A 15,376-nucleotide genomic window follows, 5' to 3' on the forward strand; every position below is an offset into this window, starting at 1 on the left:
CCTGCTGTATTCTGGTAGCTGTAGGCAGTCTGGGCATGCTGGGAGTTGTAGTTTTGCAACAGCTGGAGAGCCTCAGGTTGGCCATCCCTGCACTATTATATCCTGCAAAAAAGCAGAAAAAAAAAAAGCAGATAAAAAAAAAAAAACAGGTCAGACTCCAAAATTTACTCTTGGAATCCATTTTCCTCATTAAAGTGAACCGATCTGCTGAGAGGTACATCTGAATTACGTTTCTGGTTATACAAATTATTACTCCTGGTGGATAGCTCAATGGGGAGTGGAAACATGATGTGAACGGCCCCTAACAAGAGGGATTCTCATGTCACAATAATGAAGGTTTGTTTGTTTTTTCCAAAGTAGCAAAAAAGTGAAGTTATATTTTACACTCTTCTGTTACTTTTCATGATATTAGAAAGCACAAACCCAATCGTACCTCTCCAGCTGCTTCTGATGCTTCTCTTCTCTGGCCTGAGCCTTCATTTGCTGAACTTCAATTGTGTCTGGTTTCCTTCGCCTCATATAGAGCTCGTGGTTGCCCATACACAAGGCCAAGATCCGTTTATTTATTCTTAATCGGGGAGCATAAAAGACAAAATCCTGGAACAAAATAATCAGAGCAATAAATTACTGTCACTTTGACCATATACAAAGGAACAATCATTCGCAAGAAGCATCTGGCAACTCCTTTTCAAATCCCCCATTTAGGAATCTCCTCTTATTGCAAAAATTGATAGAAAGTGCACCCAATGGTGCGCCGATGGTTATTCTAAGCTGAATGTACCTGCACTCATCCGATCATAGAAAATAAACAGCTTAAAGGGGTTGTCTCACAGACAATGAAGGCATATCGCTAAGTTATGTACCCATTGTCTTATAGGTGCGAGTCCCAACGCACCTATATCAAGAACAGAGCCCTGCAAGGTTGTGGCTGGAGGACTCTGATTCAGCCACCAAGCGCGCTCCCCGCAGAAGTGAATGGCAGCGCACCACGCATGGCCAGCCACTGCTCCCACTCACTTTTATTGGCCCGACGGAAATAACCAAGCCAGCATTCGGCTATTTTCAGCTGCCCCATAGAAAATGAATGGAGGGCGGCTGCGCAGGCGGAGTGCACCCTCCACCACTTTCGGGGATCCGTTCTCATAGTTACATAGTTAATACGGTTGAGGAAAAAAAAAAAAAAAAGACATAAGTCCATCAAGTTCAGCCAAAGGATGGGTGGGGACGCGAATCCCAGAAGGACTTGAGACTCCGATTTCTAAACATTTTTTTATAAGCATTAATGTCATTTACTTTTAAGAATTCATCTAAACCCTTTTTAAATCTGTCCACTGTTCCTGCTGTGACCACGTCCTGAGGAAGTCTATTCCACAGCTTCACAGTTCTTACAGTAAAGAAGCTTTGACCCTTCTGGAGACTGAACTTTTTCCTCTCCAGTCGGAGGCAGTGCCCCCTTGTCTTTTGAGGACATTTTACATGGAACAGTTTTTCTACAGATTTTTTGTGTGGCCCATTTATATATTTGTACAGGTTAATCATGTCCCCCCTTAGATGTCTCTTAAGACTAAAATTCTATTCTTTTAATCTTTCTTTATAACTAAGACCCTCCGTGCCCCTCATCAGTTTAGTCGCTCTCCTCTGTACTTTTTCCAGCTGCAGAGCGTCCTTTCTATGGACTGGTGCCCAGAACTGAACTGCATATTCCAGATGAGGCCGCACCAACGCTTTGTACAGTGGTGATATTACATCCCTGCCCCACGAGTCCATGCCTCGTTTAATGCATGACAGTATCCTGGTGGCCTTAGAAGCAGCTGATTGACATTGTGTGCTGTAATTTAATCTACCATCTACAAGGACACCCAAATCCTTCTCTATAAGTGACTCTCCCAGTGTTACATCACCTAGGACATATGAAGCACAGAGATTGTTACTACCAAGATGAATAACTTTACACTTATCTACATTGAACCTCATTTGCCAAGTTGATGCCCAATCACTCAAAGTGTTCAAGTCAGTTTGTAGTTTATGGACATCTTCCATAGACTGTACAGTTCTACACAACTTAGTTCCATCTGCAAAAATAGATATAGTGCTATTAATCCCGTCCTCGATATTAATAAATAAAATAATAGAGGATCCAACACTGAATCTTGGGGTACACACCACTTATATAACCCGGGACCATTCTGAATAGGAATCATTGACCACAACTCTCTGGACACGGTCCTTCAGCCAGTTTTCAATCCAATTACAAACTATACTTTCTAGGCCAATAGACCTTACTTTACTTATTAAACGTCTATGAGGGACAGTATCAAAAGCCTTTGCAAAATCCAGAAACACTTCATCCACAACCACCCCTCTGTCCAAGCTACTACTCACCTCCTCATGAAAACAAATCAGGTTAGTCTGACAACTTCTGTCCTTGGTAAACACATGCTGGTTATCACTTATAATATTATTTACAGTCACATACTACTTTATATAATCCCTTAAGAGTCCTTCAAACATTTCTCCCACAACAGAAGTTTAACTAACTGGTCTATAATTACCTGGGGAGGACCTTGATCCTTTTTTGAATATGAGCACCACATTTGCCTTGCTCCAATAACTTGGCACTGTACCAGTACCTAGAGAATCTTTAAAAATTATAAACAGGGGCACAGCAATGACTGAACTGAACTGAGCTGTTTAAGAACTCTTGGGTGTAATCCAGCCTTGTTCACATTTACCCTATTTAACTTATCTTGGACCATATCTACAGTTAGTACATCCCGTAATATACTCAGTTGGCTAACAGCCCCAGCACCACATATCAGCTCCTCTCTCCTTCTGTATATACAGAGCTAAAAAACTAATTTAGTAACTCGGCCTTTTCCTCATCTTCACTGATTAGGAAGATAGGGAACCTACCTGCTCACTTTTTTTTTTTTTTGCATTTATATATTTAAATAATTTTTGGGGATTTGTTTTGCTAACTTTTGCCACCTACAGATTTTATTAAGCTGTTTGTAACCTTCAAACGCTACAGCGGACCCTTCAGATTTGTATTTTATTGCCCTTTTTACAGTAGCTGTAAGCCATGGGTGTTTAATTTTAGCAGTTTATACTTGTTACCTAAAGGAATACATTTTTTTGTGCAATTACTCAATGTGGATTTAAAGCTCTCCCATTTATTCTCAGGATTATTATGTGACAGTAGTTGGTCCCAGTCTATGCCCTAAAATACTTCCCTCAACCCAGGGAAAATAGACTTTTTAAAATTCTGTGGTTTTGCTCTGCCGGACAGAGTTTGCTCCTTATAGTTCAGGGGGAATATAATTATATTGTGGTCACCATTACCTAGTGTTTCTCGAACAGTACCATTTCCAACAAGCTCTGCATCATTAGAAATTACCAGATCCAACAGAGCATCGCCCCTAGTGGGAGCTTCTACAAACTGGCCCATAAAGGGGTCCTGCAGCAAGTTGAGGAATCTTTTCCCCTTTGCGGTTGAGGCACAACCATGACCCCAGTCAATGTCTGGGAAGTTTAAAATCTCCCATTATGACCACTGTGCCAGCCCGCTCTATTTGGTTATACAGTTGTGTTTCTATCTCCTCTGTGATGTTAGGTGGTCTATAGATTACACCAAGTATTTTCTCTGTGTTTATATCAATTTGATCTTCCACCCATAAGGTTTCCACATCCTCACCCACAATTGCTTCTTTCACACTTGTCTTCAGATCACTCCTCACATACAGACACACGCCACCTCCTTTTCTATTGACCCCGTCTTTCCTAAATAGTGTAAAACCCTCAATATTAACAGCCCAGTCATGCGAAGAGTCCAACCATATCTCAGCCACTCCGTCCACTACACCCTCCATCATCTCCTTGCAGTCTCCTAATGTTTCCGCCAACACAGCTTCCATACGACAAGCAGTGGACTCCGCTGACACTGCTTGTGGATTGAAAGTATCGACCAGCCCAAGCCAAGATTATGCGTCTGACACCACGACCAATCGGGCAGGGTTTCTGACAGAGGGGGTTAATGGGACACCTGGTTGTGAGGCAAGAGGAAATACAGCCTCCACAGATGGTGCAGTCACGTGACCACTCTGTCTTGCTCCAGAGATTGGGAGAAATAAGTACAAGTATTCAGGAAATTGCAGGGCCTAGCAGAAAATATTGGATTACACTTACCGGTAATCGTTTTCTTTGAGCCTATGACAGCACCCCTAGAGAGACTGCCTCCACCTCCTCAGGACAGGAAACTAGAATCAGAACCGTCTTTTAAAAGAGGGACCATCCCCTCTACCTCCAGTCCTTTTTTAAAAACTAAGAAATAAAACATCTTAATAAACCTAAACATTATATATTTGTCTTTTTTTTTTTTGGGAAGTGAATAAAATCGGGTGCTGTCATAGGCTCAAAGAAAACCGATTACCAGTGAGTGTAATCCAATATTTCTCTTTCGCCTATGACCGCACCCCTGGAGAATAGGCAAGATACTCTAGGGCGAGACAACAGCATCAAGCACCTTACGGCCAAAAGTAAGGCCCTCTGTAGAAGGTATCTGAAGTCTATAGTGCCTTAAAAAAAAAAAAAAAAAAAAAAAAAAAAAGTATGGAGAGCTCCAGGTGGCCGCTCTACAAATCTGCTCTATGGAAGCTGAAGCTCTCTCTGCCCATGAAGTGGAGACCGATCTAGTACAGTGAGCCCCAAATCCCGAGGGCGGAACAACCCCCCTAGAAGAGTAAGCTAAGGAGATAGCCTGCCTAATCCACCTAGCAATAGTCTGAGAAGAAACTGCGGATCCTCTTTGCTCCCTGAAACAAATGCAGCAGAGGTGAGGAGGACCTCCAAGGAGTGACCTGTAGATATTGCATAATACACCTCCTAACATCTAAACAATGGAATTTCGATTCCTTCTTATTTTTAGGAGAGGCAAAGAAGGAAGATAACACTATCTCTTGGGAACAGTGAAAATGGTAAGAGACCTTTGGAAAAAAAGAAGGATCAGGAGAAATCACCACCCGATCCTCCAAGATTACCAAGTAGGGCGGGTCAACGGAGAGTGCAGCAACCTCACCCTCCTAGCAGAGGTAATGGTCAGAAGGAATGCAAGTTTAAAGGGAGATCTTTGGGGAGATCTTATCAATAGGCTCAAAAGGATCAGAAGGGAGAGCCGAGATCACCAAATTTAAATCTGAGAGAGAAAGAAGAACCCTACTTTTACAGACCGGGGACAACTTTGATACTGCTGTCACAAACCTCTTAACCCAAGGATGTTCGGCTAACCTAAAGTCAAATAAAGCTCTTAAAGCTGAAATCTGAACTTTTAAAGTACTAGGTCTAAGCTTTTTCTTCCATCCCTCTAAAAAAAATCTAAAACAAGCAGAATGTCAGGAACATCTAGCACATCTACAGGTCTATTGGCGAATCTGTAAAAGGCCTTCCAAACTCTCAGATAGATATCACAGTGCTCCAGACAAAAAAATAAAAAAATACCTAGTAGCCATTGGCTCCTGAACTGAAAAATTTAGGAGCCAAATCAAATTTTTAGTCGCCAAATCGAAACCGAATCAAAATTTTGGTATCGTGACAACGCTACGCCGATCAGATCGGCATAGGGTTGTTTTGAAGCCAAAATTTTGATTCGCTTTCTTCACCATAAAAAAGTATTACAATACCACGCAAAAAAAAAAAAAAGCTGCGTGCATTTCGCATTTTATGAAACATTCGGCCCATAATAGAACAGTCCTATGCTATTTTTTGGGGTGACAAGGTGACTAAAAAATGGCGAATGCTCACCGCATAGGAGATATTTAAGAATTTAATAGTTTGGACAGCGCTGTGTAATATGTTTATTTATTTATTGTTTATATATTTTATATGCAAAATTGGGAAAGGGGGATTTAAACTTAATATTTTAGGGCCCTTTCACACTTGCGTTGTCCGGATCCGGCGTGTACTCCACTTGCCGGAATTACACGCCGGATCCGGAAAAACGCAAGTGAACTGAAAGCATTTGAAGACGGATCCGTCTTCCAAATGCGTTCAGTGTTACTATGGCACCCAGGACGCTATTAAAGTCCTGGTTGCCATAGTAGTAGTGGGGAGCGGGGGAGCAGTATACTTACAGTCCGTGCGGATCCCGGGGCGCTCCAGAATGACGTCAGAGCGCCCCATGCGCATGGATGACGTGCCATGTGATCACGTCATCCATGCGCCTGGGCGCCCTGACGTCACTCTGGAGCGCCCGGGGAGCCGCACGGACGGTAAGTATACTGCTCCCCCACTCCCCACTACACTTTACCATGGCTGCCAGGACTTTAGCGTCCCGGCAGCCATGGTAACCATTCAGAAAAAGCTAAACGTCGGATCCGGCAATGCCCCGACGACGGAACTCTATGCCGGAAGAAAAGAACGCAGGTGTGAAAGAGCCCTTAGAGTACTTTCACACTAGCGGTTTTCTTTTCCATAGAGTTCCGTTCTAGGGGCTCTATACCGGAAAAGAACTGATCAGGCATATCCCCATGCATTCTGAATGGAGAGTAATCCGTTCAGGATGCATCAGAATGTCTTCAGTTCAGTCATTTTGACTGATCAGGCAAAAGATAAAACCGCAGCATGCTACGGTTTTATCTCCGGCGAAAAAAACTGAAGATTTGCCTGAATGCCGGATCCAGCATTTTTCCCCATAGGAATGTATTAGTGCCGGATCCGGCATTCAAAATACCGGAATGCACCCGCACTGAATCCTGACCCATTCATTTCTATGGGGCTGTGCACATGAGCGGTGATTTTCACACATCACTTGTGCGTTGCGTGAAAATCGCAGCATGCTCTATGTTGTGCGTTTTTCACGCAACGCAGGCCCCATAGAAGTGAATGGGGCTGCGTGAAAATCGCAAGCAAGTGCGGATGCGGTGCTATTTTCACGCATGGTTGCTAGGATGACAGTCTATTCACTGTATTAATTTCCCTTATAACAACATGGTTATAAGGGAAAATAATAGCATTCTGAATACAGAATGCATAGTAGAAGGTCAATATAATAAACTTTGGTGGCGCAGTGCGCCCCCTCCCCTCAATATAATAAACATTGGTGGCGCAGTGGGCAGTGCCAATGAGGGTTAAAAAATAAAATTATTAACTCACCTCCTCCAATTGATCGTCTCCTGTTCTTTCTTCAGGACCTGTCAAAGGACCTGTGGTGACATCACTGGATACATCACATGATCCATCACCATGGTAATGGACCATGTGATGAGCTCAGTGACGTCACCACAGGTCCTGAAGAAAGAACAGGAGACTGGCAGCTACGCGATCAACTGGAGAAGGCGAGTTAATTTTTTTAAATTTTTTTTAACCCTCATTGGCACTTCCCACTGAGCCTCCAATGTTTCTTATACTGGGGTGTTGGGGGGGGGCGCACTGTGCCACCAATGTTTTACAAATACTGGAGGCGGAATCAAATAGCCGACACCCGAGCTTTGTGACAGGGAGCTGCGATCAGCGGCAGTTAACCCCTCAGGTACCGCACCTGAAGGGTTAACTCAACTGCCGCTGATCGCAGCTCCCTGTCACAAAGGTCGGGTGTCGGCTATTTGATTCCGGCACCCGCCTCCTGTATTTGTATTACAGGTCAGTTTTCTTCATTGGTGGAGGAGTGGCCACAGCCCCTCCCCTCCTCCTCCTCCCGTCTCTTATTGGCGGAGGCAGCAGCAGCACAGGGGGGAGGGAGAGACTCCTCCACTGCGCTGCTGAGAACGATCAGCTCCTGTGCCCCGCCGCTGTATTGAGCAGAGCTGCGGCGGCGGGTCTAGTCACAAATGGCGACAAGACTAAAAAGTCTTGTCGCCATTTGTAAATTCTAAGTCGCATTGGCGACCATTTTGGTCGCCATCTGGAGCCCTGTATCAGAAGTGACCTTCTTACGACTGGCCAACAGTGTTAACCACATCCTCAGAGATACCTCTTCATTAAAATCTCCCTTTCAACAACCAGGCAGTCGGGTGCAGATTCTTCACCTCTGGGTGAAAGATAGGACCCCGAGACAGAAGCTCCTGAGATTTTGGAAGCACCCAGCGGGTTGCTATCGACATCCTGCCAAGCCAGGAAAACCTAAAAGGGTTGAGTAAAACCCCTTTGGTCACTTCCTGCTCTGGAACCTTTACCAACACCTTTTTCTCCAATAGGGAAAAAACCTCTGAGATGATGGCTGACTACAGATTACCGTTCAGATAACACAAAGCAATCACAAATCTCTCTCCTGGAATACATTGAAACTTTAGTTTTAAGCCCTCCCTTTTTACAGAATTTATCCAACGGCTGATGGAGATCTTCTGCCACTGATGAGAAAAGAGAGACAGACTACCTCCAACTGGGGTCCCAGCGTCATTGGGACTGCTTTTTTGAGGCATCAGACCTGGAAAAATTAATCCCCTTAGACTTCCTAGCAGCTCCTGTAAACTGCCTCTGCGTCCTTGCCTTTTTTCTCGTCTGAGGCTTTGGTCAAGGAAAATGGTCAAGGACCGGCCCAAATAAAAATTCACCTTGACAAGGAATAGCACAAAGCTTAGCCTTGGAACTAGCATCCCCATTGCAGCCCTTTAGCCAAATTGCTCTACGGGCAGAGTTAGATAAGGCAGAAGCTCCAGCGGAAAATCTTGAAGAGTCTGCAGAAGCATTGGCTAAAAAATATAAAAGCATTATTTATAGTATTAAAAGAATTAAGTAACTGCTCCCTAGGGGTACCTCCAGTAATGTGAGCCTCTAATTCCCCCATCCACACTTTTAGGGACCTAGCAACCGAAGTAGCGGTAATAGCATGTTTAAAAGTCACCGCAGAGGCTTCCCAATTATTTTTTAAATAAACCTCTGCTCTTTTTTCCATTGGTTCCTTAAGCGAACACATATCTTCAAAAGGAAGTGCTGTTTTTCTGGACATCTTTGCCATCGGAGCGTCAAGCTTTGGGGAACTATCCCAAGGAGTGGATATCTCCTCATCAAAAGGATATTTCCGCTTCACAGAAGAAGGAACAAAAACGTCCCATCAGGTTTCTTCCACTCTCTGGCAATAACCTCTTGAATCTTTTTATGCACATTAAACACCTTTCTTCTGGGACCTAAACCTTCAAACAGAGTCCTGGACTGACTGCGTTGGATTTTGATCATCCATTGACTAGGGAGCTAGTGTTCTCAACATGAAACAGTGGCTTCCCTGCAGACTCAACCTCAGAGGACTCATTTGATGACAACCATTCTTCTTCCAAACCAGAAAGTACATCACTGTCACTGAAGCGGGAATCTTTAGTCGCAAAAGTACTGGGGCGGCTTTTAATCAAGCCTCTCTGACTTCTTCACGGATCATCTGTTTAATGCTGCCCATCAGAGACGGAGCCTAATCCTCCTCCATTAACTTGCTTTAACACACACTGGCATAGGGGTTTTGCCCAGGCAGAATGTAGCTTCTTTTTGTTCTGGAGGTCCTCTCCTCGGTACGCACATGCCGCCCCCCCCCCCCCCCCTTCCGATCTGCAGCGTCAGCTTCCTCCCACCAAAGCAACCCGGAAGTAAAGGATTCTATAATGCGGGTAGGCGGCCAAATATGGCCGCAGAAGCCGAGAAAGGGCGAACCCCCCAGGCCACAGGAAGGAGAACGGAAAGGAGAAGGAGAGAGAAGGGAACCCAGTCTTCTGCAGCAGCTCCTAAAGGAGGCTTATGCGGCACAGGGTAACCCTCCTCACACCATTACATAGCGGGGGCCCCCGCAGCTCCATGTTAACTCTTAACCAGTGGATCCGATTCTTACCGGTCCCTTAGGACAGGAAACAGAACTGGAAGGAGAGGGATGGTCCCTCTTTTAAAAGGCTGTTCAGATTCTGGTTTCCTGTCCTGAGAAGGTGGAGGCAGTCTCTCCAGGGGTGCCGTCATAGGCGAAAGAGAAAAAAAATTATACCTGGATAAGCCCTTTAATTTTATTGTATGTGAAGCATTTTTTACACTACCATGAAGTGTCTCTCTATAGCTTGCCTTGAAATCCTTTATTGAAAGGTGCCTTCCAGTCACATAACATTTTCTATAAACTTTAAATGCTACAAAATAATAAAAGTAGTAATACTCACTTTACCAAGTCATGCAGCCCTTCAACAGGCCCCCCGTCAGTCTCTGTTCACCCAATTCCAGCGATGATGAATTGACACGACATATGACCACTGCAGTCAATCGCCAGCTGTAGCGGTTATATGTTGTGTCAAATATCAATATTAAAAAAATTTTTTATAAAGACATGAACTTTATTTTTAGGATCTCAATGAACTCAGGCTATACATTTTTAATTTTTTTTCTTTAAATGCAGTTTGGGACTTTTCTGGTTATGAAGCAGAGGAATCACTGAATTAGGGTACATTCACATGACTGCATGTATTTTGCGGTCTGCAAAACATATGGATGACGTCAGTGCTGCATCCTTTTTGCCCCGGATCCATTGTAACAATGCCTGTCCTTGTCCGCAAAACAGATAATAGGACATGTTCTATCTTTTTTGCAAGCTACAGAACGGACAGCACACAATGTGCTGTCTGCATTTTTTTGTGGCCCTATTGAAATGAATAGGTAGTGTGAATGGGGTCTTATTCTGCATTTACCATCTCTCTTCCTTATGTTATATCTAGACAGGCTGAAGAATACAATTTCGCATACATTTTTTATGTGACAGTCATTCAATGCACCACAGCAGACTTAATAAGCAGAGGATGAAAAGGGAACAAGATGTCCTGAAACACCCAGCGCTGGCAGATTAATCACCGCCGCGCTGTGTAACAAAAGTGTTAGCAATGATAAAAGTTCCACAACAGCAGCTCTTACCGGAGCCTTTTTGTCGATTGGTTTTATAACAAACTTTTTGTCGTTAAATGAGATGTTTCTGATTTCGCTCCAAGGAAATCCAATTTTCGGTGTCAACCTAAGAAAAAAGGAAAGAAAAGGAGATATTTACTGCAATATGACATAACATTTCCGTGGCTGCCCAGAAAAATAACAGGGAACATGAAGCCAAGTAAATTACACAGAAACAGGTGGGTAAAGGGAATTGTAAATGTGCGATAGCAGCCGACCTGTCAAGCATTTCAATAAAAATAAAAATAAAAACAGGGGAGTTAAAGGCCAAAATCTGTGAATGTGTCTTTTGGACACTTTCATTCCAGCATAGAAAATCTGTGAAATATATATATATATATATATATATATATATATATATATATATTTATATTTATATTTATATTTATATTCTCTGTGAGTTCCTATGTTCTACTTGCAGGGAGATAAAAAAAATTCATTTTTTTTAAAAGGAGTTTTAGATATTGATGACCTATTCTCAGAATAGATCATTATCAGACACCTCCGCCAATCAGGCATCCATCGGAAACTATACAGTGGATGGAGCCAGATAAAGAAGCCTCTGTTTACTGTGTAGCTTCTCACACCAGCAAACTGCTATTTACTTGAATGGAAGCGGAGCTGCAGTATGGTGGATTGGACACTACAGTCGACTGAGCCGCCTTCTTCTAGCTCCGTCCACTTTCTAGGTTTCCTCCACCTGCCCAAACAGCTGATCGGTGGGAGTGCCAGGTGTCAGACCCTTACTGATCTTATGTGGATGACTTCGGTTACATAGGTCATCAATATCTAAAATCCTGGAAAACCGTTTAACATCAGATTCTATAAAAGGTTACATTTTACTTTCCATAAGGCCTCATGCACACGACCTTTTTTTTTTGCGGTCCGCAAAAACGGGTGCCGTAGTTCCGGTCCGCTTTTTCTTCTGTGGGTTTTTTGATTTATGGAGGATCCACGGACGGATCTGAGTTTTCTCCAATCCGATGGTAATATTTAACTTGAAGCATCCCCATCACCATGGGAACACCTCTGTTAGAATATACCATCGGATTTGAGTTAGATTGTGAAACTCAGAACCGACAGTATATTCTAACACAGAGGCGTTCCATAGTGATGGGGACGCTTCAAGTTAGAATATAACCCTGCTCAAAAAAAATAAGGGAACACTTACACAACACAATGTAACTCCAAGTCAATCACACTTCTGTGAAATCAAACTGTCCACTTAGGAAGCAACACTGAGTGACAATCAATTTCACATGCTGTTGTGCAAATGGGATAGACAACAGGTGGAAATTATAGGCAATTAGCAAGACACCCCCAATAAAGGAGTGGTTCTGCAGGTGGTGACCACAGACCACTTCTCAGTTCCTATGCTTCCTGGCTGATGTTTTGGTCACTTTTGAATGCTGGCGGTGCTTTCTCTCTAGTGGTAGCATGAGACGGAGTCTACAACCCACACAAGTGGCTCAGGTAGTGCAGCTTATCCAGGATGGCACATCAATGCAAGCTGTGGCAAGAAGGTTTGCTGTGTCTGTCAGCGTAGTGTCCAGAGCATGGAGGCGCTACCAGGAGACAGGCCAGTACATCAGGAGACGTGGAGGAGGCCGTAGGAGGGCAACAACCCAGCAGCAGGACCGCTACCTCCGCCTTTGTGCAAGGAGGAACAGAAGGAGCACTGCCAGAGCCCTGCAAAATGACCTCCAGCAGGCCACAAATGTGCATGTGTCTGCTCAAACGGTCAGAAACAGACTCCATGAGGGTGATATGAGGGCCCGACGTCCACAGGTGGGGGTTGGGCTTACGGCCCAACACTGTGTAGGACGTTTGGCATTTGCCAGAGAACACCAAGATTGGCAAATTTGCCACTGGCACCCTGTGCTCTTCACAGATGAAAGCAGGTTCACACTGAGCACATGTGACAGACGTGACAGAGTCTGGAGACACCGTGGAGAACGTTCTGCTGCCTGCAACATCCTCCAGCATGACCGGTTTGGCATTGGGTCAGTAATGGTGTGGGGTGGCATTTCTTTGGAGGGCCGCACAGCCCTCCATGTGCTCGCCAGAGGTAGCCTGACTGCCATTAGGTACCGAGAAGAGATCCTCAGACCCCTTGTGAGACCATATGCTGGTGCGGTTGGCCCTGGGTTCCTCCTAATGCAAGACAATGCTAGACCTCATGTGGCTGGAGTGTGACAGCAGTTGCTGCAAGACGAAGGCATTGATGCTATGGAATGGCCCGCCCTTTCCCCAGACCTGAATCCAATTGAGCACATCTGGGACATCATGTCTCGCTCTATCCACCAACGTCACGTTGCACCACAGACTGTCCAGGAGTTGGCAGATGCTTTAGTCCAGGTCTGGGAAGAGATCCCTCAGGAGACCGTCCGCCACCTCATCAGGAGCATGCACAGGCGTTGTAGGGAGGTCATACAGGCACGTGGAGGCCACACACACTACTGAGCCTCATTTTGACTTGTTTTAAGGACATTACATCAAAGTTGGATCAGCCTGTAGTGTGTTTTTCCATTTTAATTTTGAGTGTGACACCAAATCCAGACCTCCAAGGGTTGAAAAATTTGATTTCCATTTTTTTATTTTTGTGTGATTTTGTTGTCAGCACATTCAACTATGTAAAGAACAAAGTATTTCAGAAGAATATTTAATTAATTCAGATCTAGGATGTGTTATTTTTGTGTTACCTTTATTTTTTTGAGCAGTGTACTAAGAACTGTGCACATAACTGCCCCCTGCTGCCTGGCAGCACCCGATCTCTTACAGGGGGCTGTGATCCGCACAATTAACCCCTCAGGTGCCGCAATGAGGACTGTGGCTCTGCATTGAAATATACACAGCAATGCTGGCCATATTATATGTCAGCCAAACAGCTCCCTCTCCTAACCCCCCTTCCAAACTCATGCAAGCTAAGTCCCGTTGAGCAAACCAGGGAGATAGCAGAAAGCTGCCCCTAAAACAAAAGGATTGGGCTGTTGAACCCCATCTGCCTGAGCCTCATCTCCCCCAAAACCTGTCAGGAGGACCCATACTGTTCATGTAGATAATTTCAATAGGCACATGTACTCAAAGGTGTCACTAGGCCTCACATGTACAGACTTGCATGCCAGAAGCAAAGTAAAAACACCACACTTACTTGTCATCATGTTCATAAATATTAAGACCTAATGCGTCCACACCAAGCCAAAGTTCAGTTCCTTTTTTATTTTTTATTTCAAAGTAATTGACACCGTACATCTCCAGATCCTGGGCAATCTTCAGGTATTCCATCATAGAGTCTTCCCTGCAGAGACAAAGAGATAAGATTCCATTTATACAAACTTCTGAAACTCCATGGGAATCTGTCAAGTCCCTACAAGCACTACATAGAAAGGTTCTGCTGCCGCTGGCCTCAGATTGCAGTGCAATATATTAAGAGGACTGTTGAGAGTGCACTCATAATGGAGAGGAACCCAGGATAAGGAAACAAATTAGAAAACAGAGCTCGGAGTTGCTGGCGTAAAAGACAACAAATGTGTCTGGCCTGCCCCTCCCCCACCACACCCCTTTTTTGGTAAGTGGGGACGCCACTTGTGACAAGATGTTGTTGCAGTGGCGTTTAAAAAGTTACAAACACGTTGATTGCAACAACGTTGTTTTATTTTTTATACCAAAAGGATTAGGAAGATAATGAATCTCCCCCACTAGGCATTACTTATCAGAACTGTCTAAAAGTAAAATAGTCTGTTTCCCATAGCAACTAGTAATCACAGCTCAGCTTTAATTTCTTCAACTGCTCAAGAAAAAGGATTGGTTACTGAGGGCATCAAAGAGACTTTCTGCAAGACAGTTTTCATAAGTAAGGCCAATCTTGGGGAAATTTATCAAAACTGGTGCAAAGGAAAACTGCCTTAGCTGACCATGGCAGCCAGATTCCTCCTTTCATTTATTAAAGTTGCTCCTAACAATTAAGCTGAATACGATTGGTCGATACCAAGTCAGTTTTTCTTTACAGTTTTTATAAAATCTCCCCCACTGTCCGGCAAAAACTAAAACTAAGCCATGTCACATCAACATGTAATACACATTAGATAGTTCAGCCGATTCTGTACACCAGGGATCATTAACCTCCGGCACTCCAGCTGTTCTCAAACTACAACTCCCAGAATCCTCATTTCACTTCCATGGGAGTTATATGAACAGCCAAGAAAGTGTGCATGCTGGGAATTGTAGTTTCACAGCAGCAGGAATGCCGAAGGTTTGCTGATCCCTGCATGTAGACATTAGTCTAATGTGTATGGCCACCTTAACCCCTTAAGGACCCTGGGATTTTCCATTTTTTAAGTTTTCTCGTTTTTCACTCCCCCCTTCCCATAGTCCTAACATTTTTATTTTTTCATTCACATAGCCGTATGGAGGGATTATTTATTGCAGGACAAGTTGTACTTTTCTAATGGCACCATTTTACAGTTGCATACCATGTAGTAGGAAGCGG

At 44.0% G+C, this 15,376-nt stretch overlaps 1 protein-coding gene across 1 annotated transcript in view; it reads right to left on the bottom strand.

Annotated features, from left to right (window-relative positions):
• RDX (radixin) overlaps positions 1–15,376 on the bottom strand; it is a 107,560-nt gene that overhangs the window by 22,089 nt on the left and 70,095 nt on the right. Inside the window, exons 7-9 of the mRNA XM_040426260.1 lie at positions 14,039–14,185; positions 10,858–10,954; positions 434–597 (exon numbers count right to left, since the gene is read on the bottom strand). Coding sequence (XP_040282194.1) covers positions 434–597; positions 10,858–10,954; positions 14,039–14,185 — 408 coding nt within the window. The remainder of the gene's footprint in view (positions 1–433; positions 598–10,857; positions 10,955–14,038; positions 14,186–15,376) is intronic.

The sequence above is a fragment of the Bufo bufo genome, chromosome 3 (assembly GCF_905171765.1).
Source record: "Bufo bufo chromosome 3, aBufBuf1.1, whole genome shotgun sequence".
Classification (NCBI taxonomy): Eukaryota; Metazoa; Chordata; class Amphibia; order Anura; family Bufonidae; genus Bufo; species Bufo bufo.